This window comes from Rana temporaria, chromosome 1 (genome assembly GCF_905171775.1).
Source record: "Rana temporaria chromosome 1, aRanTem1.1, whole genome shotgun sequence".
Lineage (NCBI taxonomy): Eukaryota > Metazoa > Chordata > Amphibia > Anura > Ranidae > Rana > Rana temporaria.
The window spans coordinates 444,475,225-444,502,637 of NC_053489.1; the positions used below are offsets into that span (position 1 = coordinate 444,475,225).

The window sequence follows — 27,413 nt, forward strand, 5'->3', positions numbered from 1 at the left end:
TAGCTTTGTTGACCTTTCTGGACTCGCTCCAGTTCCAACACATCCTGCTTGAGGACTGGTGCCCAGAACTGGATGGCATACTCAAGGTGCGGCTGGACCAGAGTCTTGTAGAGTGGGGGATTAATCGCTTTATCTCTGTATCTCTGGAGTGAATCGCCTTTTTAACACATGCCAATATTCTGTCGGCTTTGCTTGCAGCAGCCTGGCAATGCTGAGCCTGTCATCTACTAGGACCCCCATGTCCTTTTCCATCTGAGATTCCCCCAGAGGTTCTCCCCTGTAGCCAGTAACTTGTGGTCGTATTTTTGGCACCCAAATGCATTACCTTACATTTTTCAACATTAAACCCCATTATTTTGTTTGGGTCTTCTCGCAAGGTTTCCACATCCTGCGCAGAAATTATTGCCCTGCTTAACTTGGTATCGTCCGAAAATACTGAGATTGAGCCGTTTATCCTATTCTCTAGATCGTTAATGAATAAATAAAAACAGGATTGGTCCCAGGACAGATGCCTGAGGGACCCCACTTTCCACACCAGACCAGTACGAGTACCCCCCATTTATCAACACCAGGGGTCTCCAAACTGCGGCCCGAGGGCCAGATGTGGCCATTTGCTAGCCTTTATCCGGCCCTTGGGGCTCAATTCCTTCCACTGATATGAGGCACTATTCCTCCCACTGACACAAACAATAAGGACACTATATCTTCCACTGATACCAATGATGGGATACTATTCCTCCTACTAATAGGGGGAATACTCCTCCTCCTATTGACCACCAACCCTGAGGCCATATTCATTCTCACTGATGCTGGGCCCGTGACATTTTCTGCCCCTGCTGGCCACACTTTCCGGCCCGTCTGAAGGATAATAAAGTGGCCCTTTGTTTGAAAAGTTTGGAGACCCCTGATCAACACCCTTTGGACTCTCCCCTGTAGCCAATTTTCAATCCAGTTACTCGCCCTTTGGTCCATGCCGACAGACCTCAGTTTGTACAGTACACGCTTGTGGGGAACTGTTTTAAATTCCATTGCAAAATCTAGATGCACCACATCCACAGACCTTCCTCTAGATGGCAGCTCATGTCTTCATAGAAGGTTAATAAATTGGTTTGGCAAGAACGATCCTTCGTGAACCCATGCCGATAACTGCTAATGATACTGTTTTTATTACTAAAATCTTGTACATAGTTCCTTATCATCCCCTCCAATAAATTGCATACTATTGATGTCAGGCTAACTGGACTGTAGTTCCAAGGGATATGTCTCATATGGCTTTTCTTCAATGAGCTGGCACCATTCCAGTCAGTAAACTATCCATGAAACAATGGTCTGGCTATCACCTGGCTGACCTCTGAGAAAAAAAAAAAAAAAAAACACACACCTGCAAGTCAAAGGCATAATGAACTAGTATGCATTGCATATTATGAAATACTAACCTTAAAACTAAGCTGTTGCAGTGATCCCCGTACACCGCTGTCATGGCCGACATCTTTCCCGGAGCTTCTTCCGGGCTTGCAGGCTTTGGCGCGGTGATTGGCCGGAGCCGCGATGAAGTCACGGGATCGGAAGGAACAGCACTCGTGGGCTGTTCCTTCAGAGTGCATTTGCCAGTGATGTCATTGGCTGCATGTACTGGAAATATCTCCTAAACTGTACAGGTTTAGGAGATATTTTTCAATACCTATAGGTAAGCCTTATTATAGGTAAAAGTTTGCAGAGGAAGTTTACCATCTCTTTAAGGACCCTCAGGTGTAAGCTATCTGGTCCCGGTAACTTATTTATGTTAAGTTTTTCAAGTCTATTTCTGATTTTGTCTACCGTTCGTCAGTGGTTTATGAAAAAGAACATTACAGGTCTTGGTTACTGTATTCCCCCCCCCCCCCCGATTCCTTGGTGACGAATGAGGAGGAGAATATATTCCAAACCTTCGCCTTCTCTCTGTCCTTTGTAGCTAAATTCCATTCATCATCCTTTATGGGGCCCAATACGTTCTGGCCTCGCTCTCTTACCATTTATATACCACTTCTTTACCCAGCCATAGTCAAAATGACATCCACAAATGGGATCTCCCATCCTGGATGAATGTCATATGACGTCCTCTGCTTTCCACCGCTACTGTGGACCCCCAGAGCGGCGATCCGGTGTGTCCCTTGGGACGCAGCCATCCCCCGATGGGGGTAATGAAGTGGCGGTGGAGATTTCCTTGTGGCTAACCGGCTCCCATAAACAAAGCACGCAGCGCGGCAAAACGGTGTGTCCCTCAAGACACAGCCGATCCCCGATGGGCTGAATGTAGAGGTGGCGGAATGGTGGGCAGCAGAGATTCCGGTATAACTTACCGGATTTCATGATGCAGAGCTGCACAGCGCTCTTTACCACGTGACTGGCTGTGTCCAATCATAGCCGGTCACTAAATGTAAACAAAACACACCATTGTGTGTAACTTACTAATGCTGGGTTCTCCTCGTCGCACACCAATCCAGTGTGAGGAGTAGATCAGCTAAAGGTGAGTTACACATGTTATACACTACATATGTACTACTGTGCCCAGATTTCCCCCCCTAAATAAAGAGTACCTGTCACCTAGTACCTGCCACCAGAGTACCTGTCACCTAGTACCTGCCACCAGAGTATCTGCCACCTCACCAGAGTGCCGGCCACCTCACCAGAGTACCCACCACCTCACCACCAGAGTACCTGCCACCAGAGTACCTGCCAGAAACCAGTACCTGGTTGAGAAATGAGATGTGTAATTTATGCTTGTAGAACACCTGACAGTGCTACTTCAATGTTCATCAATAAAAAAAAAAACACTTGTTGGTCCGATTCTTTTGTAGAACGTGAAAGATGTTACTGCGAGTAAATAGATTCCCAACATGTCACACTTCAAAATTCCACACACTTGTGGAATTGCGCCAAACTTCAGTACTTATAAATCTCCATAGGTGAAGCTTTAATCTTTTTTTTTTTTTTTTTACAGTTTACATGTTTAGAGTTACAGAGGAGGTCTAGTGCTAGAATTATACCTCTTGCTCTAATGATCGCAGCGTATGTAACCTGTGTGTATCTGGCTCTGATACTAGCCAGTGCCTCACCAGCCACTGACCTCACCGCACCTCCCTGCTCTCTATGTGGCCAGGGTGTGTAAAAGTCTCACACATGTGGTATCGCCATACTTGGGAGGAGTAGCAGAATGTATTGTGGGGTGTCAGTTTTGCTAGTACATGCTATGTGTTTGTAAGATCTTATAAATGGACAACTGTATAAAAAAAAATGCGTTTTCATTTTTTTCCCCCCCACATATTCCAAAAACTTCTGGAAAAAAATGAACCATTCAAAAGAGTCATTATGCCTCATAGATTATACGTTGGGCTGTTAGCTTTCCAAAATGGTTTCATTTTGTGGGTATTTCCATTGACCTGGTGCTCCAGGGCCTTCAAAAGTGTCATAGGTTGTCAAATGAGATGTGCAATTTATGCTCCTCTAACTTTTTGGCCATCTTCTCTCCAAGCCAAGCTGTACCCTCCCCATTTAGGTGCAGTCTGTCCCTGCTAAAGAGCTAGTAACCAACTGATAAGTCTTTCTACACTAGCTCCTTAGCCACTTGTTAATATCCCTAATCTCCTGCTTTTTCTCTGGTGTGGCTCAAGGTACCGGTAGTATTTCTGAGACTACTACCTTGGAGTACTATAGTTTGGATGGATTTGGTGTATTATCTGGTAATCGGTCAGTACATGACCCTACTAACAATTGCTGGTGGGCAGGAGTCCCATTTGTTTATTCTAATATAGCTAGCATTAGACCTAATGCACTGTTTCTCTAGAATAAAAGTGATTTTTCTTTGTCCTTAAAAGTCAGAGCTACAGAAGAAAAAAAGGGACAATATGTGCTTTGGGCTGTTAGGTACATAAACTTTTCCTAAGCAAAGGGATCCAAAATCAGTACATGTAAATAAAAATTGTGAAGGTTACTGAGATAGGAAGAAAATTGGAACAATACAAAGACGCATTGGTAACAATACCATTAGTTATATTTTAACATTACACGCTTCTGCTTCCTTTCAAAATCTTCTGAAATATTACCATTCTAGTGCCTCAGCTCACCTTAAAGTAAATCTGTGCATTGCTCATGCATAATACTTCAACCCTCCCTGCACAGCAGCACATAATAGAAAAGGTAGGTTCACTGGCAGTGCAGAGGTCCTACATGAAAAAACTGTGTGCTGGTAATACATGCAAGTAAGCATCTTGTATGTCGAAAAAAAGTCTCCTGATGGAGGGCAGCGAGGGAAGATCTGGTTAATTCTATCCAAAATTTGAGGACCCAAATTAAAGTATTCGAGGTCCAGGATTAGGCAAATCCTTTAGGTTTTGGAAGAGGGAACAGGCTGGAGTAAAACCTGGAGCTATGATACATTGATCCAGAAGGTCCAAGAAGGTCTGATTAAGATCAGCCAGTCTGTTCTGAGACACAGAATGTTTTAAAAGGTAGAATGTGAGGCGAGGACAAAAAGGAACTAAACTTGAGTGTGACGGGTGTCACTTTTTGGCGCAGGGTGACCAAGAAAATAATGAACACTGAGAATATGATTGGATTACTTCAAATGGGACAGTAATATTCATTAACAATATCTCAAGAAATAAACAAAATTTTTAACAGCTTACCTGTAAAATCCTTTTCTTGGAGTACACCACGGGACACAGAGCCATATTCATTACATAATGGGTTGTATGGTCACCAGAGGTGATTGGACACTGGCACAACCAATCAGAGACAGTTCCCCTCCATATAGCCCCTCCCATCAAGGGAGTACCTCAGTTGTGTAGCAAAGCAATAAGGTTCCCTTTAAGAAGGGGGGGGGCCTGTGTGTCCCGTGGTGTACTCCAAGAAAAGGATTTTACAGGTAAGCCGTAAAATCTTTATCGTACACCACGGGACACAGAGCCATATTCATTACATAATGGGATGTCCCAAAGCAATGCCCTATATGAAGGGGGGGGGGGGGAGACACAGATCAAGCAGACCGCCATGGACAAGAAGCTCTATACAGCTGCCTGCAGTACACTTCGCCCAAAGGCGGCATCCTCATGTCCTCACATCTACCTGATAAAATTTAGAAAATGTGTGGACTGAAGACCAAGTTGCAGCCATATAGATGTGAGTCACCGAAGCCTGGTGGTGCACTGCCCATGAAGCACTTATTGCCCTGGTAGAGTGCGCCCTAACAGAAAAAGGAGTTCTGTTCCTTAAACCATATGCTTGAATAATAGTTTGTCGAATCCATCTGGAGATAGTGGATTTTGATGCCGCTTGTCCCTTCTTAGGACCATCTGGCAAAATAAACAAAACATCTGTTTTGCGTATTGCCTGCAGATACACCCTTACAGCTCTCACTAGATCTAGAGAGTAATCTTTCCTCTACGGTCTGCGGATTCGGAAAAAAAAGAAGGCAGGACAATGTCCTGATTTAAATGAAAAGCCGACACCATCTTAGGTAAAAAGGCAGGATGGGGGTCACAGTACAATTTTGTCTTTATGGCAAACTAAATAAGGCTCTTTACAGGAAAGAGCTGCTAATTCAGATACTCTTCTAGCCGAAGAGATAGCAATCAAGAATGCCAACTTCCTGCTTAAAAGGATCAGTGGAATCTGGCGAATCGGTTCAAAAAGTTGCTTCTGCAACACTGACAAAACTAAATTCAGATCCCATGGGCACAAGGGAGGCTTGACTGGCAGATTGATCCGCAATACCCCCTGAATGAAAGTCCGCACTAGGGAACGAGATGCCAGTGGTCTTTTAAAGAAGACTGATAGAGCTGATATTTGACCCTTAAAGCGGTGGTTCACCCTGCAGAACAACATTTCAGCATAAAATTCGGCATAGTAGCGCGAGCTACAGTATGCCGGTCTTAATTTTTTTATCCCCGTACTCACAGTGTAATCGTACATAGACGATTCCGTCTGCCGCGGGGAATGGGCGTTCCTAGCAAGAGGGAGGGTGATTGACGGCCGGCTCTGGCACGTCACGCTCCCCGAAGACAGCCGGAGTAGGTCTCGGCTCTTCACGGCGCCTGCGCACAGGCTATGCGCAGGCGCCGTGAAGAGCCAAGCCTATTTCGGCTATTTCCGGAGAAGCGTGACGTGCCAGGGCCGGCCGTCAATCACCTTCCCTCTCCATAGGAACGCCCATTCCCCGGAATCTTCAATATCCAATTGCACAGTGAGTACGGGGATAAAAAAATACAGACAGGCATACTGTAGCTCGCGCTACTATGCCGAATTTAATGCTTTTTTTTTTTTTATATAGGGTGAACCCCCGCTTTAATAGTACTAAGGGCTAATTTTATATCCACTCCTAGCTGGCAAAAAGCAAGAATCCTACTTATATCATATATCTGAGGACTCCATTTGTTAGTTTCACACCATGAAACATGTTTTCCATACTCTGTAGTATATACGTCTGGAAGCTGGCTTTCTGGCGTTAATCGTGGAAAGTACCGGGCCCGAGAGCCCTCTCTTCTTCAGGATGTGGGTCTCAGCAGTCAAACCGTCAAATTTAGCCCTTGTAAGGAAGAAAGGATGGAACACTGGACCTTGTGACAACAGATCGTGACGAAGCGGAAGCTTCCACGGTGTTCCCACTGCCATCTTTATGATCTCGGCGTACCAAGATCTTCTGGGCCAATCTGGGGCCACCAAGATTACCGGAATTCCTTCCCTCTTGATCCTGCAAATCAGTCTCTGTAGAAGGGAAATTGGTGGAAAGGCATAGATCAGTGAAAACCGATTCCACGGTACTACCAGTGCATCGGATCTGTAGGCCAGAAGATCTTTTGTCCTGGACACAAAGTTGTCCAACTTCCTGTTGACCTGGAAGCTAGTAGATCTACATCCGGGGTCCCCCATTTCTGGCAAATGGCCTGAAAGATTTCGGGGTGGAGAGACCACTCTCCTGGTGATAGCTGTTGGCGACTCAAATAGTCTGCTTGCCAGTTCTTTAACTCTGGAATGAAAATTGCAGAAAGGCAAGGAATATGTTTTTCTGCCCATCTCAAGATGTGATTCACCTCCTTCTGGGCACCCTGGCTGCGGGTGCCTCCTTGGTGATTGATGTAAGCCACTGCTGTAGCATTGTCGGACTGAATCCGAACCGGGTGGCCCTGTAACCTGCTTGTCCAGGTTCTGAGGGCCAAGTATACTGCCCCTGACTCCAGTAGGTTGATGGGTAGGTCTCTCTCGGCTTTGGTCCAGGTTCCCTGGGCTGAAGCCTTTTCCAGTATGGCTCCCCAGCCCGTTAGGCTGGCATCTGTTGACACCACCTTTCAGGTGAATGAGCCTAGGGAGGAGACAGGTGATTTAGATAACTCAGAGGGGGGCAGCCTGAATGCAGCTTGTACTGCTTCAGCATAACTTTGCACCTGCGATCTTAGCATCTGGGAAGCAGAAAATGGCTCTTCTGATACCCCTGAGCCGTCTGACTTCTCATCCCTGTCCTCTGCAGATATTGCTTCATCCTCCTCCTCCTCCTCCTCAGATCTTTCATACAGAGGATCTAAAGCCGACAAAGGAGATCTGCTTCGCTTTATGTCCTTTTGCGAGGACTTAGTCGCAATCTTTTCTTCTAATCTCTCCATAGCTGCGGCAAAAGTGTCCTCAGTGACATATGCAGGCCCGGGTGCCACTGGAGAAACTCCTGATAGTGGCAACGGTTCCTCCTGTATAGGAAAATCAAGGCTTACTGGGGAGGAAGGTACCGAGCAGGCACGGGAAGAACCCCCTGTCTCCGGCAGGGTTGCCTTCTTGTTCTTAGCCCCTGAACCCTTTCTAAGGGAAGACATTTTCCAAAGCAACAAGCCAAGGTACCAAGATGCATATACTACTGTGCTCAGTTTAGCAATTTACATCAAGTATGCAACTTAAACACACAATTTGATGCAAAGAGTAGGTGTCTCTCTTTGGTAATGCCCACCAACCACATAGAGCTTACGTGTCCCCAAGAAACTGCTGCTGTGTCCCGAGGGAGAGCTGCTGGCTTTCTTGCTGGTTTATGGCCCCTATCTGGGCGCCATTTTTAAAAACTTGGCGTGCGCACTCCCGCCTTTTCCCGATAAATCGCGCCCCGTGTGCGACCTAAAATATTGAGGCGGCTGCCTGGAGGCATGAAGAGAACTTTCCCCATGCCTTTACTGGCGTTTTTATTATGTTTCCAGGAGAGGAAGAGCGGTGCAGTGCAGAGCTCTGCAACAGAAAGTGTGCTTGTGGGTCTGACACTTATGGAGTGAGGTGAGTAAACGCAGCTCTTTACTCCCTCTAGTGGCCAAATTTGAGAAGACACCCCCTCTTAAAATTCTTGGAAAAGGTGCTTAAGAAAAATCTTAGGCTCCTTTTTCCCTTACCTTTATCCAGGATTAACTGCTGATTTTACAGACAGTACCAATCTTCTCCCATCTCGGCAGGTTTTGTGTGCCAACCTTCAGGGGTATGGGTTCCTATTTAAAGGAGACCTCTTCTCTGGGCCTTGTAAAAGACTCTGACCAGGCCTTTTAGCTGCAATAGTGAAAGTGCTGGAACCTCAGAGCCCAGTCCTCCAAAGAGAGACATTACAGGCGATGCCTCATGCGTGAGGCCCGGATCTTATCCATTTTTAGCATAATACTTTAGCCCCCAGAGGGTTCTTTAGTCCGAGCTTCCCTTACCACTTCTCCACGCGTCCAATCCTTAGACACTGGCGAAAAAACTGAGGTACTCCTCTGATGGGAGGGGCTATATGGAGAGGAACTGTCTCCTGTGGTGTACGATAAAGAAATTAAGATTTTATCCCCTGTACACTGTGAGGTCTATGACCAGGAAGTATAACTCCTAATATGGGCATTCCAGGAAGTTCAATGTAAGAGACCAACCGTCTATTGCTTAACGATGTTGCTTTTGTCTGGATAAGTAAATTGTGTTAATCTTGTCTGAAGCAGCTTTCCAGTCACCTATTATTAAGAGTGCTAATGAACTCACCTGTTGCCTGCTAAGGGGTGTATTGACACCAAGAATAATGTGTATTGGGGGCTCGTTATGTAACAATTGTGCGATGTTGTGGGTGGATTTGGGTCATTGTTCATGTGGTGACTGCAGTATTCTCAAGTGTATATAAAGAGCCTGTATTCCTTTCAATAAAGAGTCTGATTCCTGCTTGACCCTCAATACAGAGCCTCGTCTCGTACTGGGGGGGGGAAGAATTATTCGTATGGGTTTCTTGTTCGGCTGATTGGAGTGTTCGGCAGCTGCCTATGTGTTTGGGAATGGAATGTCCTAAACGACTTTAAACCCTTTCATACTCGTGTGTTGTTACATTGAGTTTTAGCCCTGGAACACCATCTCCAGCACCCAAGCATCTGGCATGCAAGATGTCCAAGCACCCGCAAAGGCCAACAGACATCACCCCACTCTGGAAAGTGGGGGTGCACCTTCATGCCAAGACAGGCTTGTTGGAGGATTTAGAAGACTTGGAGTGCAAGATTTTGCGTATGGATGGGGAGTAAAGCTTGGAGAGCCTCGACGTTGAAGGAGTATATGTTCAGAGAGGAGGTTGACTTTGCAGGCTGTTCTGTAGACTTCTTCCCCTGGGGAAAAGGAGTGATCCTGCTACCAGCAACATCCTTGATAAAAAAAAATTAAAAAAAAAATCTACAGCTGGTAGGAGCAAAGAAGGAGGGGGAGGAAGAGGATATTTGGCTGGATTCACAGAGGGAACAGACCACTTCTCAACAAAATCTACCCCATGTGGATAGAAGGTCAACAAGTGCTTAGGGGGAGAAAACATTCTATCAGGACACTTCCAAGGGCTTGAGAAACTCTGAATCAGGTGGTCTCGGCAGCTCAGAAAGGGCTAAGGGCACAGGTAAATACAATACAGAATCAGCAGAGATGAAGAAAGGAAATCCATCTTCCTAAGGACAATAGCAAATGCTCAGGCATGTTTGTAGTGGGAGGGGTTATAAAAGACCACTGGTGGCCACAGTACCTGTCATCTGTACTGTATTATCACATGTGTGGCCGTCAGCCCCTTGTGATAAAGTTTCAGGTCCGAATTCAGCCAAAAATTCGGGCTGAAATTGGTGAACAAGGACACACCATGCTTCAGTGTGAACCCAGCCTAAAGGAGGTGCAGGCAGTGGCACCCACTCTTGAGATGAGAGAAACCATTCAAAGGACTGCACAGACGCTTTGCTAAGCGGAGTTTAAATAGTGAGGAGAAAAAAAAAATCAAATACCAAAAAGAAAATACAATTCTGTTTAACATGCCTTTCATGTGCAAACATTACACATGCGCATATACGTTCTCTGGTCTTATAATGCCAACTTAAACTTCAGGTCTGCCAGCATGCTGCCATTCCAACAATGAAACATAGTAGCGGTAGCAGAATGTTGAGGATGGAAAACTTCATTTCCAGATACAGGGAAAGCTGGAGTACAAGATGGATGAAGCAAAATACAGGGAAATTGTAGAGTTTTTATTATTTTTTCTGCAAGGCTTCTGCAACGGAGGTTCACTTTTCTACAGGACAATCGCCCCAAAAAAGTCACAGTTTAAACCCAAACACTTGCAATGGCCCAGGCAAAGCTCATACCTTAATCCAATTGTGAATCTTTTGCAGGACTTAAAAAAAAAAAAAATATTCAAAAATAATCTCTATCCAATCAAACATAAAAGACCTGCAACAAAAGGTGGCTCTTCCAAATGCAGACTGGGGGAGGCATCAGATATTTAATCAGTCCAACCAATCTAGTTGATCTGACAGAATGGCCTTCTGGCTAGTAAATAACTTATTTTCACAGCCTTTTGTGTTTTTGTGGGGCCACTCATGGGACGATGCACACCAATCTTTAAAAGGGATACGTTTTTCTTTAGGTGCACGTTACACCCATATTTAGGGAAACGTGTAACATACACATATGCACAAACCTGCAGAAATATGTGCATTTATTATTTTTTTCACAAAAAGGTGAACTTAGCCTTTGAATCCAACTGAAGTTAGAACTGATCTGCATATTGTTCTGGGTCACTAAAACCAGCAAATAAACCCAGCGGGTCAGTAGAACAACCAGGCAACTGCGTTTGCTGAAAAAGATCAGCAATGACAGCTTCTCATATTTCTCCAATAACAGATTTCTTTTAATAGCTTTCATGGTCGCTATACTAAATAGAAAAAGCTAAAAAGGAGCACAGAGTTGGGAAATGCAACCCGTAAAGACGTAACACAGAATGGGTTTCTGCCTTACAGTACAAAGCTGCAAGGGCAGAGCTTCTCAGCTTGTAGGGAAACCCTATCCTTGCACTAGAATGACCTGGCACAAGGTGTGCAGTTTATTTAGGACACCGACTTGGTTGAGAATTAGACAGAATGTGGAAGGCAGAGCATCAAATGAAGTAAACACTGCCCTTATCCTTTAAAGTGATTGATATTTTTATAGGAAATAAAAATAAAATTTACAAACATGTTATACTTGCCTCCTCTGTGCAGTCGGATTTGCACAGAGCAGCCTGGATTCTCCTCTTCTCAGGTCTCTCTTCTGTGAACTTGGCCCCTCTCCCTGTTGAGTTCTCCCACAGCAAGCAGCTTGCTATGGGGGCACCGAAGCCAAGCTGTAACTCCGTGTGTCCATTCAGACATGGAGCTGTGGTTCGACCCCACCCCCTCTCTCTCCTGATTGGTCAACTGACTTTGATTGAGAGCAGCGGGAGCAAATGGCGCCACTGACGTTTCTCAGCCAAATCAGAAGGGACAGTCACGGGCGGCCGAGACACTCATGGACATTACTGGATAGAGATGGGCTCAGGTAAGCATTAGGGAGGCTGCTACACACAGAAGGCTTTTTATCTTATGCATTACGATAAAAAAAACTTTAAAACCCCTTTAATCATAGTGCTTGGAAAAATGTTTGTAAAATTGTGTCCAATCCCAAGCATAACAATTATAATATAACTAAACCCAAAGCTCAAACATGTAATATACTACAGCTTACCAGTCTTTGGATGTGGTGGCGATTGGTTTTAATTTTTCAGGCTAAGAACCTTTTCAGCAAGTACAGAAATGCCTGTTATGCCATCTTCCTACTGTACACTAATAGTCTCCCCATCTCCCCCATATTATGAAGATGAACAAAAAGGCAGACCTGTCTGAAGTCTAGCAAAGGTGAAAACCATGGCTTGCTCTAAAAATACAGTGGATGTAGCTATCCAGGTACAGGAACTGTGTTAATTGCAGGGCGAAATTAAAGGAAAATAAGCATGAAAAAAAACAATCTGACATTTTTGTTTTTGGAAATATTTACATGAAAAAAAATGAAAAAAAAAAAAAAAAAAAAAAAAGCATGATTTTGGTGAGTGTATTGTTTATATTTATTGCTTCTTAAAGGTAGTAAACCCTTGTGGTTTTTCACCTTGGTTCATTCAAGGTGAAAAACCTTCTGTAATTCTACAGACCCCCGTTTAACTTGCCTGAACCCAGTATTTTTCTCCCCAGGGGCAAGCACACCAGTCTCATGCCCCGATTGGATAGATCGATAGCAGTGCAGTCGCTGCGGTCAATCAAATCAAACAATGTGGGCACCGGGGGGCAGCACAGGTGTCCCGAAGGAGAGCGTTTCTCCGACAGGGCACTTGAGAAGAGGAGGAGCTACTAGTGCCGATTAGGGACCCCAGAAAAGGAGGATTGGGGCCACTCTGTGCTTAACCAACTGCACAGTGGAGACAAGAATATTATTATTTTTTATTTTTAAACACACACACACACACACACACACACACACACACACGGGTTTAGTTACCCTTTAAAGGCTTGGCACAGCTTACTTATACCCAATACAGTATTAATGTACCACTTCCTTAGGATGGTCAAAGGCATCCATTAGGTGTTGGCCCAGGTCTAACTTATCCACCAGCCGCCCTGTGCACAAAAACATCTCTCATCCACAATAATTCAATGGGGGAAATGCACAGGAATCACTGCAATTCAATTGCTATGCAGTGCATGTGATCTGCTGCGGGTGTCAAAAGTTAAATTACACCACAAAAAGCAGGTCGCAGAATGCAGTGCGTTTGCTGAAATCGAATCGCATGGGTACAAACACCTATGTGATCGGGTTTCAGTGTGGCAAAGAAAGGGCGCTTGCTACTTTTTTTACACAGAATTGCATGCGACTTGCACAGGAATGCAGTGCGATTCCTGTACAAATCACGTAACCCATCGCATTAGTGCGAACCCAGCCTTTGTCAAGCATCCTGTGCTAAAGGCAGAACAGCCCAGCCATTGGCCCCTAAGATCTCTGCCTCATGTTGCCATTGACTTCTTTAGGACACTCTCCACCCATTGAACATGGTTCCCACCCACTACTCCTTTCACTGCATGCCTCTATAGAATGCCTGAATCTTATATGCACCCTATCGGTTCAGAAATTTAAAATATAAAAGAGGTGGCCATGTAGGTGGTAAATGAGGAATAAGTAACTATGGACAGCTTGGGTAGAATGACAATAAAGCTGCCCATACACTAATCCACATTCAGTCTTTTTTTTTTTTTTAGCAAAAATAAAGCTAAAAACAAAACAAAAAAGAAAAAAACACTACAGCTAAAAAAAAACACGACTGCAAAACTCATTCTACAGTGAACGCTACTAGCGTTTTTATAACATCCTTGTGCATGAGGCCTTAATGTGATCTACAAATTTTATAGAATACAAAGTGTAAAAATAGACCCTGAAGGAACAAATATCAGAAAAGTGCATGATGTTGGAAGGTGTAATGCTCATATGTATTGTCTCTTACAAAATGTATATAATCGAAAACGTAAAAAGACAGACACTAGAAAAATCAGTCAATGGGTGGGATAATCAGATACAGATGTATCTTGGTTAATTATATGCTTACCCAGATCTGCAGCTTGATTCTTTTATCATTCCTGTAAATGGTTTTCACTTTGAAGTCTATTCCCACCGTGCTGACAAATGCAGGGGTAAAGGAGTCGTCTGCATATCTGAAGAGGAAGGAGGTTTTACCCACGCTGCTATTCCCAATAATTAAGATCTTGAACATGTAATCAAAGTTCTGGTCCGAGGATTCTTTTTGCCCATAACGGGAGTCTGTAGCTGATGCCATCTGTACAAAGAGAGAGATGTGCAAATTACAAATTAATGCGATAGGAACCAGACATTCGATTTGAAAATAGAAAGAAGGTGTCTAAAAGTAAAGTTATATATATATATATATATATATATATATATATATATATATATAATAAAAAAAAAAAAACACAACATTTTCAGCATTATATAACCTGGAAAAGCCTAGGGAATTTTCTGGATTCCCGCATACATCACGCAATGATAGCTGGGGCCTTGTGGTCCACACAAAACTTACCAGATAATTACCCAAAAATACAAAATTGTCCACCTATTAAAGGATCACTAAAGGAATTATTTTTTTTAGCTAAATAGCTTCCTTTACCTTACTGCAGTACTGGTTTCATGTCCTTATTGTTCGTTTTTGCTTTGAAGTAGCTGTAATCTGCTCTGATCTCCACACTTCCTGCTTGTCTGGCTCCTTATAACCATGGTACTGGGAGCTTTTCACGGTGGTCTAAGCTGTCATTACTGCGTGTCTAAAACTTAACATAACCAATCAGATTCATTTTAACCACTTCCTTACTGGGCACATATACCCCTTCCTGACCAGGTGAAATTTCAGCTTGTGGCACTGCGTCACTTTAACTGACAATTGCGCGGTCGTGCGACGTGGCTCCCAAACAAAATTGACGTCCTTTTTTTCCCACAAATAGAGCTTTCTTTTGGTGGTATTTGAGTGCCTCTGCGGTTTTTATTTTTTGCGCTATAAACAAAAATAGAGCGACAATTTTGAAAAAAAAAAAAAAACAATATTTTTTACTTGTTGCTATAATAAATAGCCCAATTTTTTTTAAAAAACATTTTTTTTCTCAGTCTAGGCGATACGTATTATTTTACATATTTTTTGGGGGAAAAAAAATAAAAAAAATTGCAAGAAGCCTCTGGTTTGCGCAAAAAAGTTATTGCGCTTACAAAATAGGGGACAGAATTATTATTATTTTTTATTATTTTTTTTACTACTAATGGCGGCGATCAGCATTTTTTTCGTGACTGCGACATTATGGCGGACACATCGGACACTTTTGACACATTTTTGGCGCCATTCACATTTATACAGCGATCAGTGCTATAAAAATGCACTAATTACTGTATAAATGTGACTGGCATTGAAGGGGTTAACACTAGGGGGTGAGGAAGGGGTTAAATGTGTACCCTAAATTGTGTTCTAACTGTAGGTGGAGGGGGGGTGACTGGGGGAGGTGACCGATCTATGTCCCTATGTACAAGGGACACAGATCGGTCTCCTCTGTCCCCTGACAGGACGTGGATCTCTGTGTTTACACACAGAGATCCACGTCTTGTCCCTGTAGCCGCCGATCCCGAGTCCCTGGCGGACATCAAGGCCGCCAGGCACTCGCATCGGCATCTCAGCGATGCGGCGAGCGCGCGCGCCGCTGGATGCGCGCACAGGTCGTCTTTTTACGGCCTGTTATGCCTTGTTTCCACTGCACGGAACGGTTCGGGTCAGTAAGAATGGAGCGGTTTAGAATGGACCGGTCTATTCTCATGAGCGTTTCCACTGCAAATCGGACCGTCGGGGACCATTCAGGATTTAGAAAAAATGCCTAGCACATCCACCAATCAGTGGAATGTATTGCATCTCCTCCCCTAATGGAACCGTTCCATTTCCTATGGCCCCACATCTGAAGCAGGACCCAGAATGGTCCGGTACGGTTCGGTTTAATGGCACACTTTCGTAGTGGAAACACCCAAAATAGCGTACCGAACCGAACCGTACCGAACCGATCCGCTCAGTGGAAACGAGGCATTAGAGATTGAGAACCACCCCGCGGCCGTATAAAGTCGTACGGCCGTCGGGTAGTGGTTAAAAACTCTGCCCTGGATTTGTTTGTTTTTGTTCTGTGTGTCTCTCTAGTTCACAGGAACATGAAACCCTTTTAAAACCGAAAGTGAAACTACAGGCACATTATATGATTGAATTGTATCTATTGTTAATCATTTTTAAAAGGAATCAGTTAACTTTTATGTCTCTATACCCTGTAAACAGTCATTTCAGCTAAAAAAATGTTTTCCTTTAGTGACCCTTTAATCAACTAGTCACAGTTCTAAATAACCCTAGGTTCACATCTAAGCGTTTTTAGTGTGTTTTGCAGTTTGCAGAAAAAGCACCACAGTCTATTTAACATGGTTTCCTATGGTACATGTTCACAACTATGCGCTTTGCAGCCGGTGGGTTTTTGGAAAAGAATCAGAGACTTTTTTTCCACATTTTGCGTGTCTGTCGAAAAGGTACTGTTGTATTCAAGCTAAATCATATTTATATGCTATATGTTATAACTGATGGGTGTTACTTTCTCTTTGTTTCCCTGTAAAGGTAAAGCATAATGGACTACTATGCATCGCATACTAGCCCATTATGTGACACTTACCCGCAGGAGAAGCCCGCGATGTCACCGTCTTCCTTGCTAGTAGCGAGCAGTTATTCTTCACCCCTCCTCTTCCGTGGGCCACGAACTCTGGCACTGTGACTGGCTGGAGTCGTGTGACGTCACTGCCGTGCGAGCTGCCTTTTACGGCATGACCCGAGATAAAAACGGCCCTTTCTAACTCCGGCGCATGTGCAGGAGAAATCGCCGTACAGCGATTTACAACTATATCCTAGACCGTGCAGGTCTGGGAGATATTTCAAGCACCTACAGGTAAGGCTTAATCCAGGCTTACCTGTAGGCTAAAGTGGTTGTAAAGGGTTTACAACCACTTTCAGTTATTTGTCCGGTAAGCCACCTGCTTGGGTACAGATCTTGAAAATATAGTAAAATTACCTTTAAAATAATATATAATAATTTGTATATTACTTATGATAATTAACCCCTTGCTGCCCTGGCCAATTCTGACACTTCTCTCCTACATGTAAAAAAAATCATAATTTTTTTTGCTAGAAAATTACTCAGAACCCCCAAACATTATATATATTGTTTTAGCAGACACCCTAGGAAATAAGATGGTGGCCGTTGCAACTTTTTATGTCACACTCTATTTGCAAACCATTTTTTTTTTAAAATGCATTTTTTTCATTAATAAAAACAAAAAAAAAAAAACTTACGTTGGTCCGATTTTTTTGTATAATGTGAAAGATGTTACGGCAAGTACGGTAAATAGATACCCAACATGTCACACTTCAAAATTGCGCACACTTGTGGAATTGCGCCAAACTTTAGTACATATAAATCTCCATAGATGAGCTTTAATCTTTTTTTTACAGTTTACATGTTTAGAGTTACAGAGGAGGTCTAGTGCTAGAATTATTCTTCTCGCTCTAATGATCGCAGCGTATGTAACCTGTGTGTATCTGGCTCTGATACTAGCCAGTGCCTCACCAGCCACTGACCTCAGCACACGTCCCTGCTCTCTATGTGGCCAGGCTGTGTAAAAGTCACACACATGTGGTATAGCCATACTCGGGAGGAGTAGGAGAATGTATTTTGGTGTGTAATTGGAAGTATGCATATGCTGTGTGTGAGAGAAAAGACTTGGTATGATGACAAATTTTGTGTAAAATAAATAAATGTTTTCATTTTCCCAAGAATTGTGGGAAAAAATTTTGAATAAAAAGATTTTGACGAATTGTTGTTTGGACACAACACCAGTAACCGAATACAGGCAGGTACAGGAAGATATAGCCGTTTTAAGAGCACAGCAGCTAAGGAGGACAAAGTTGTCGCCGCCTCAGAGGTGGCCATTTTATTTGGCTGTTATCAGTTTGGGAGTAAAAAAAAAAAAAAAAAGCCCTGACCCTTTCCAAAAATGCACCGGCTGAAAAAATGCATAGTAAGTATACCATAGGAAACCATGTTAATGAACGGTAGAGCGTTTCTGTAAAACACACTAAAAAACATAGGTAATTCACTAAAGGTTACTGCATGTGATATGAAGGTCATGTGACCAATTTTTTGGAAATATTGCATGAGATCATAACAGAGTAAATTCATCAAAGTAAAATATCTAATGTAAGGCAAATTTTGCACATTTGTTAAAACAAACATGAGATAATTACTGCAAAGAAAATTAAAATAAAATGAGTCACTGAACCCCCTAATTCATTATTTATCACCTGCCAGTTGGCAATTGGTATTTTAGCAAAGTACAAAATAAAAAATAGGAGAACACGGCTCTGGCCAGTAAATTAAACGTATACAATGTATCAGTATGGAAATGTTTTGCCCAGAGCTCAGGAATGAAAATAAATTGTAACATTTCACCAGAGAGAGATCGTTCTGCAAATGAAAGAATGGTAGAATGTTTTTTCAGTTTCATGGTATTTCTGTGTGCATTTCTTTCTTCCTCTTGTGTTAACATGTAAAAAAAAAAAATATATAACGCCAAAAATACGCAGAACACATGCAGCCCGCTCTCCTCTATGGAGCGGTCAGATGGAAACGGCCTGCATGTCCATTTTTATTCGATTGTCATCCAATCCAATGGAAGAATGACAAACGTATCCCTATTTATCTGTTTTTAGCGGAAACATGTCCCCTGACATCCACTGCCCCATAGAAAACAATGGGTGGTCCGATCGGGTCCACCTGAAAAAATGGACAGGCAGACCCGATCAGTCTGCTGGTGTAAAAGGGGCCTACACCTGTTTTTCATAAGCTCTCCAGCAGAATGTATCAGTTTACATGGATGAGACAAACCACCTAACACTGACAGGGTGATTCAAATTATCAGCTTTTATTTATTCATGCATGCAAGACCTCTAGCCCCCCAAAAAAAGGTTTGCTATAACTGATTATACAGTGTGTGCTAGAGTTTGGCTTCAATTTGTTAATGTAAATTCGCCAACATTTTTAACACTACCCTCCCCCCAGACTGACAATGCTGCTGTCTGCTGTGCCTCCTGTTCGCATACCTCCAGGGGGTGTCTCAGTACAAGAGATGTGTTACTGGGGGGGGGGGGGGGGGCAAAAGAAAGGAATGCAGCCACTACATCTAATGATTGGTAAGCCTCAAAATACAAAATGTTGGGTTTTGGATTTAGGCCGGGTTCACACTAGTCCTCCAAACACTCCAACATTGTGAGCTCATGTCGCATGACGTGTGAAAAATCAATGTTTCCCTATGAGAGCCGTCTTAACTGGTCCGACACATGTAGGACCGACTTTGAAAATGCTCCCTGTACTCCTTTGGTCTGACTTTGATCCTACTTCACTCCATTGAATATCATTGAAGTCGGATCAAAGTCGGAACGCCGTCTTGCATGATCCGACTTTGGCATGCGACTTGTGCTTTGCGGATCTTGAGGGGAAACTCCACGGCAAATTAAAAAAAAAAAACAAAAAAAAAAAAAAACAGCATGGGTTCCCCCTCCAAGAGCATACCAGGCCCTTGGGTCTGGTACGGATTTAAAGGGGAACCCCCCTACGCCGAAAAAACAGCTTGGGGGGTCCTCCCAAAATCCACACCAGACCCTTATCCGAGCACGATCAGGAAAAGGGGTGGGGACTACACAGGTTTTTTAAAGTAATTAGGCAGCTTCAGAGGTCTTCTTCCGACTCCAGGGGTCTCTTCTCCGCGCTCTCCGGCAGGGCCGTCTTACTGAGCAGGCACCCCTGGGCACAGCCCGGGGGCCCCACAATCACCTGGGGCCCCATGACAGCCAGACAAATAGCCGCCGGGAGAGTGTCAGTTGGTTGTGCTCAAGGGGCACAGAAATTAGGACGCTGGGCCGGCTGCTCCGCAGGAGGAAAGAAGTGAAGGAGCTTGGTAGGGTGCAATTCTTCCTGGCCATTCCTGTGTGTGCTGCGGATGTTTCACAAGCAGAGGAAGGTGTTTCTGGTGCTGCTGTGGAGAGCCTTAGTTAGCTGGTATCTTAGGCATTGTACAACTCCACATCACCCCCGAAGATCCCAGATAACTAAAGGCTCTCCACAGCACCAAAAGTTCACAAACGCCTTCCGTCGCTCGCGGAACATCCGCAGCACACCCGGGAATGGCCAGAAAAACATGGCTTCTTCTGCTTTCCTCCCCCTCGTTTCATGACTGCTGAGCCGCTCCATCCTCACTGCTCAATGTGCAGTGACAAGCGGCTCGGGAGGTGTGGCTGTCCTGGAAGGAATCCCCCACGCTGCTCCGTCCCATTCCCTCCAGCATGACAAACATCCCTTCTCCCGCCCCTCTCTCCCTGCATGTGTGCCGCTACTTCTGTGAAGGGGAAGAGGGGGCGGGAAGATTAAGGAGCCAAAGACCACAATGAGAGAAGTCACTGACCATTCAAGTAAGTGAGTACTGTGACCAGACCCCCTACTCCCCCCTCCATCTCTCCCCCTTCCTTCTTGGTTTGGTTAGGGCGAATATAGAAAGTGTGCTGGTTATATTTTCTGATTACACCTGTAGAAGCTGGTGAGTTGGTTATTACAGTACAATGCATTTAATTGAGACTGTTTTTCATGCACTCTGTGATTCAGTGGACTTATTACTGATGTGCATTTGCTGAGAGGCAACTACCCACACATATAATACCGTTGCAGCATGTGTATGTGTAAAACAAGTAGTGTACACCCAGAGCTGGAAATATAAACTTCTTTCTTCCTTAACCACTTGCCGCCCGCCAATGACATATTGACGTCGGCAAAGTGGTTGTAGAATCCTGACTGGACGTCATATGAAGTCCTCAGGATTCTGGGGCGCGCATCGCGGCGATCGTTGTTGCAGGGTGTCAGTCTGACACCCCGCAACACCGATCAAGGTAAAGAGTCTCTCACGGAGACTCTTTACCACGTGATCAGCCGTGTCCAATCACGGCTGATCACGATGTAAATAGGAAAAGCCGGTAATCGGCTTTTCCTCACTCGCGTCTGTCAGACGCGAGTAGAGGAGAGCCGATTGGCTGCTCCTGTGACAGGGGGGGGGTTTGTGCTGATCGATCATCAGCACAGCCCCCCCGAGGATGCCCACTGGACCACCAAGGAAAAAAAAAAAAAGGATGCCACCCTAGACCACCAGGGATGAGGACGACACACAAAATGGATGCCAATCAGTGCCGCAATGGATGCCAATCAATGCCCACAATGGTCATCACTGATTGGCAGGCATTGTTTGGCACTGATTGGCATCCATTAGTACAACACATACAATAGTGCCCATCTATGCCAATCCGTGCCACCCATCAGTGCCCATCCGTGCCGCCTATCAGTGCCCATCCGTGCTGCCTATCCAAGCCCAATCCATGCCGCCTATCAGTGCCCATCCGTGCCGCATATTAGTGCCCATCAATGCCACCACATCAGTGCCACCTCATCGGTGCCCATCAGTGCCCGTCAGTGCAGTACCATCAGTGAAGGAGAAAACATACTTATTTACAATGTTTTATAACCGAAACAAAAAAATATTTTTTTTTCTAAATTTTTGGTCATTTTTTTATTTTTTTTGCAGAAAATAAATATCCCAGGAGGTGATCAAATACCACCAAAAGAAAGCTCTATTTGTGGGTACAAAATGATAAAAATTTAGTTTGGGTACAGTGTAGCATGACTGCGCAATTGTCATTCAAAGTGCAACAGCACTGAAAGCTAAAAATTGGTCTGGGCGGGAAGGTGTATACGTGCCCTGTATGGAAGTGGTTAAATGATACCTCGCAACTGCCCCTGATTTGAAGGGATTCTCCCTCTTTTGGAACAATGTCCCTCTGTCCCTGTTTACTCCTTATTTGGTCTAATGTATATACTTGTTTTAAAATACATCAAAAAGTGTTTTACAGTGCTAACCCTTCATCTCATTTCTAAACTTTTGCTTTTGTAAATTTCAAAAGCCTGTATAAGGGAATAACAGGGATAAAAAAATGCACTGTGACCAGACCCCCTACTCCCCCCTCCTTCTCTCCCCCCCTCCTTCTTTCTCCCCATCCTTCTCCCCTCTTCCTTTACCCACCCCTTCCTTCTCTCCCCTCTTCTCCCCCACTTCCCTTCTCTCCCCCTTCCCTTCCTTCTTCCTTCCCCCTTCCTTCTTCCTTCCCCCTTCCTTCTCCCCCCTCCTTCCCATTGGCCAAAAAAAGGAGAACAAATGGATGGTAAGGGACACGCTCAATCTGGTGAGAGGTGACAATGGCAAGTGACACACTGAATCTGGTGGCAGGTGGCGGTGGCAAATGACACGCTGAATCTGGTGACAGGGGACGGTGGCAAGTGACATGCTGTAAAGTAGAAATATTGTACTTCCATTCTTGAGAGTAGGTGCGTAAATTGGGGCAACCTTGTAAGGGCCCCATAGCATTACTTTGCCCAGGGGCCCATGATGCTATTAAGATGGCCCTGCTCTCCGGTGCTTTCTGCCGGGCCCCTTCACTATCTTCTTGCAGCTCTTTTACTAGTGGGGGGCCCAGTCTTCACTGCCGTCTTCTCCCCTCTTTCTCCTGTACCGATGTTGACTCAACGAGCTCTCCCAATGTAATGCTGTGTGAGCGGTGCGCAACCATTTATATAGGCATGGGGCGTGGTCACGCCCGTATGATGTCACAGTCCCATCATGCCCCAGGACTGTGACGTCATATGGGCGGGGTCACCGGGTGACATCACCAGGTGACCACGCCCCATGCCTATATAAATGGTTGCGCACTGCTCACGCGGCAATACAGCGGGAGAGCTTGTCGTCGTGTCAACATTGGGACAGGAGAAAGAGGGGTGAAGACGGCAGAGAAGACGGCGCTCCCCCACTAGTAAAAGAGCTGCAAGAAGATAGTGGAGGGGCCCGGCAGAAAGCACCGGAGAGCCGAGAGAGACCCCCGGAGTCAGAAGAAGACCCCCGAAGTCGGAAGAAGACCTCCGGAGCTGCCTAATAAATTACAATAAAAAAACCTGTGTAGTGTTTTTTTTTTCTTGACACTTTTCCCCCAGGTGAATGGGTAGGGGTACGATGTACCCCATATTCATTCACATAGGGTGGGGGGAACGGTATCTGGGGGCCCCTTGTTAAAGGGTGCTCCCAGATTCCGATAAGCTCCCGCCCGCAGACCCCATTAGCGGGATTAATGTTGTGTTTTCGCGCATGCACGGGGATCTGCCGATCCCGTGCGCATGTGCTGGAGTGACGTCATCGCCACTCCGGCCAATCACATCGCCGATAACAGGAAATAGCGACGAGGGGACATGGCGGTGGACGAGACCGAGGAGGACTTCGATCGCAGGTAAATGACACAATGAGCTAGTATGCTGTGCATACTAGCTTATTATGCCTTTCTCTTGCAGGTTTTTTTTTTTTTTTAAACAGTGAAGGTTTATTATTTTTTTTTGTTGCAGAGGATTCCTAAAATCTGACCTGTATCTTAGTGCAGACGTCTGGGAAAATCCAGGAACCAAACAAGCATGAAATGACATTTCTGGAGAAGTTATGTACAAAGCTCTAAAGCAGTGGTTCTCAACCTTTCTAGTGCCGTGACCCCTTGATAAAATTTTCCAAGTGGTGGGGACCCCTAACAGTAAAATTATTTTCGTAGCGTGGGTTGTCGCACCCAAGGCAAGAAAAGGAATTTGGACATTTCGCGCTCTCTGATTCCCCTCCACTCGTACAGTATTAAAACCCCTTCTGGTACATTTTAGGATGTGCCACTATTTCTTTGTTCTCCTTACTTTCTCTTTTATCTCTCTCTATCCTAATTTCTTGTTTTTTTTCCCCCCTATCCCTCTCTCTAGCCGTATTTCTTGTTCTTTCTTTTCCCTTTTCTTTGTTGCTCCCCCTCTTTTCCTCTCCCTTACATTATTCCTTCTCTTAATCCTTGGTGGAGGGTGGGGGGAATGGAATGAGTGGCAGTGCTGGCGGGGAGTTGGGGTTTGTGGCAATGTTGGGGGTTCTGATCAGCCAACTTAGGTGATCTTAATCAAGGTCACCTGCTGATCTGAGAACTGTAGTGGGGACTTTTAATGGCAACTATAATCACAGGTACTCACTTTGTCTCCGACTTTGTGGTGTTTCGTAGCAGTGACACCTATGCCGAAATCAAGAGATAGGGTCTCCTCCAGCCCCTCCCACTTCACATTCCTCACCAGTCAGCTGACATCTATTCTCTGCCCCCAAGCCATGCTGTGAACTGAATGGACGGCTGCGAAGAAGCTGAGTGGGTGGCTGTGGGCTCCAGGAACAGCCCAGCTGGGTGGTCACAAGTTCCAGGGACAGCCCTTCTTGGCGGCTGCAAAAAGGCTGGGAGAGCAGTGTGGGCTTCAGGAACAGCCCAGGATATGGTGACCCCTGGCAAATCATCATTCGACCCCCAAGGGGGTCCCGACCCCCAGGTTGAGAACCACTGCTCTAAAGGCTAAAGTCTGCTGATGGTTGAAATTACTCAACCGGTCCAAGCTGGGCAAAGATTCCTGCTTTTTTTTCTTAAAATATATTCAAGTTTCACAACATACAGCAGTGGTACAAGTGAGAATACCACAACAAAATAGAACAAAAAAAAGGAGGAAGGAGCAACCAGTAGGACAACCATAACAGAACCCTAAGTGCAAAAATACAAAGCAGGTAGGCTTGAGAGGTCCCAACCCTACTGCAGAGACAACTTTGATTTTAGTGAACTTTTTCAGGCAGTTTTGTTCTATATACATTGGCTTGTATAGTGGCAGGGCTGCATTAAAGTGGATTTCCACCCAAAAATGGAACTTACGCTTTTCGGAACCCTCCCCCCCTCCGGTGTCACAGCCTTTTTCCATTGAAGCAAGATCATCTTTCTAGCATAAAATGCAATGTAAAATACAAATAGTTTTTTAGATTGGGAAACATTTTTACCTAGAATGTGGGTTTTATTTAGGAAACATCTTCCATATTGTAATGCACATGTTTTAAGCACATGAAAAACCTGTTTAAATACATTTGGAATTCTAAATAAGTAGCAGGCCCCTTACACACAGGACGGGGCCCTGTTGGAGTCCACCTGCCGAGAGGGGAATTTGTCTGCTGATCCCCACTAAGCAGATGGGTGGTTGGTCCATGTCCGCTTCGCTTATGTGGAGCGGACACAGGCAGCCCACTCTCCTCTATGGTCAGTCGGATGTAAACGAACCGTCTGTCTGTTTACAACCGACTGCCATCCGATCTGCCAGATGGATGGGATCCCCAGCCGTCTGTTTTTGCAGATAGGATCATATCCACATGTCCGTTGACACCCGTCGCTACATAGGAGGAGACTGAAGGGTCCGATCAGGTCAGCCTGGAAAACTGACAGACGGGCTCCTTCAGTCCACCTATGTGTAAGGGTTTGAGCAAAATGAGTTGAGCTAATGGTGTCAAGATCGAATGCCACCAATGCCAAAGGAATTAAATTCTACTGGTGTATGACTAGCTTTAGAGCTAGTTTTGGGCAATCCTTGCCATCCATCTGAAAAGTACCGTATATACACTTGAGTATAAGCCGACCCGAATATAAGCCGAGACACCTAATTTTACCACAAAAAAACTGGGAAAACTTATTGACTTGAGTATAAGCCTAGTGTGTCCATCTTCATGCCTTACTGTGCCCATGACTAAACGTATGTTTAACATGGGAGTGCCCGACTTTGCACACTTGTAGAGGAAGATTGGGGCTATATGTGTGCCAAGTTTGGCCGGTACCGGGTCCCCAAAGTCCGGGAGATCAGGTGCACAAAGGTGACTCGAGAATAAGCCGAGGGGGGCACTTTCAGCACCAAAAAATGTGCTGAAAAACTCAGCTTATACTCGAGTATATATATACGGTAATCTGTGCTGGCACAACTCACCCCCCACCACCCTTAAGCCACCTACAGTGGGGGATCGAAAGTTTGGGCACCCCAGGTAAAAATTTGTATTAATGTGCATAACGAAGCCAAGGAAAGATGGAAAAATCTCCAAAAGGCATCAAATTACAGATTAGACATTCTTATAATATGTAAAAAAAAAAAGTTAGATTTTATTTCCATCATTTACACTTTCAGAATTACAGAAAACAAAAAAATGGCGTCTGCAAAAGTTTGGGCACCCTGCAGAATTTATAGCATGCACTGCCCCCTTTGCAAAGCTGAGACCTGCCAGTGTCATGGATTGTTCTCAATCATCGTCTGGGAAGACCAGGTGATGTCAATCTCAAAGGTTTTAAATGCCCAGACTCATCTGACCTTGCCCCAACAATCAGCACCATGGGTTCTTCTAAGCAGTTGTCTAGAAAACTGAAACTGAAAATAGTTGACGCTCACAAAGCTGGAGAAGGCTATAAGAAGATAGCAAAGCGTTTTCAGATGTCAATATCCTCTGTTCGGAATGTAATGTAGGAAATGGCAGTCATCAGGAACAGTGGAAGTTAAAGCAAAATCTGGAAGACCAAGAAAAATATCAGACAGAACAGCTCGCAGGATTGTGAGAAAAGCAATTCAAAACCCACGTTTGACTGCACGATCCCTCCAGAAAGATCTGGCAGACACTGGAGTTGTGGTACACTATTCCACTATAAAGAGATACTTGTACAAATATAGTCTTCATGGAGGAGTCATCAGAACAAAACGTCTTCTACGTCCTCACCACAAAAATCAGCGTTTGAACTTTGCAAATGAACATATAGACAAGCCTGATGCATTTTGGAAACAAGTTCTGTGGACCGATGAGGTTAAAATAGAACTTTTTGGCCGGAATGAGCAAAGGTATGTTTGGAGAAGAAAGGGCACAGAATTTAATGAAAAGAACCTCTGTCCAACTGTTAAGCATGGGGGTGGATCAATCATGCTTTGGGGTTGTATTGCAGCCAGTGGCACAGGGAACATTTCACGAGTAGAAGAAAAAAATGGATTCAATAAAATGTCAGCAAATTTTGGATGGCAACTTGATGCCATCTGTGAAAAAGCTGAAGTTAAAGAGGATGGTTTCTACAAATGGATAATGATCCTAAACACACCTCAAAATCCACAGGGATTACATCAAGAGGCGTAAACTGAAGGTTTTGCCATGGCCTTCACAATCTCCTGACCTCAACATAATTGAAAATCTATGGATAGACCTTAAAAGAGCAGTGCGTGACAGACAGCCCAGAGATCTCAAAGAACTGGAAGACTTTTGTAAGGAACAATGGGCAAAGATACCTCAAACAAGAATTGAGACTCTTGGCTGGCTACAAAAAGCATTTACAAGCTGTGATACTTGCCAAAGGGGGCAGTACAAGATACTAACTCTGCAGGGTGCCCAAACTTTTGCAGACGCCATTTTTTGTTTTCTGTAATTTTGAAAGTGGAAATTATGTAAATAAAATCTAACATTTTTTGACATATTATAAGAATGTCTAATCTGTAATT

At 44.5% G+C, this 27,413-nt stretch overlaps 1 protein-coding gene across 1 annotated transcript in view; it reads right to left on the reverse strand.

Annotated features, from left to right (window-relative positions):
• RAB3A (RAB3A, member RAS oncogene family) overlaps positions 1-27,413 on the reverse strand; it is a 56,459-nt gene that overhangs the window by 21,841 nt on the left and 7,205 nt on the right. The window contains exon 2 of the mRNA XM_040326948.1: positions 13,919-14,146. Within this exon, the coding sequence (XP_040182882.1) occupies positions 13,919-14,146 (228 nt within the window). The remainder of the gene's footprint in view (positions 1-13,918; positions 14,147-27,413) is intronic.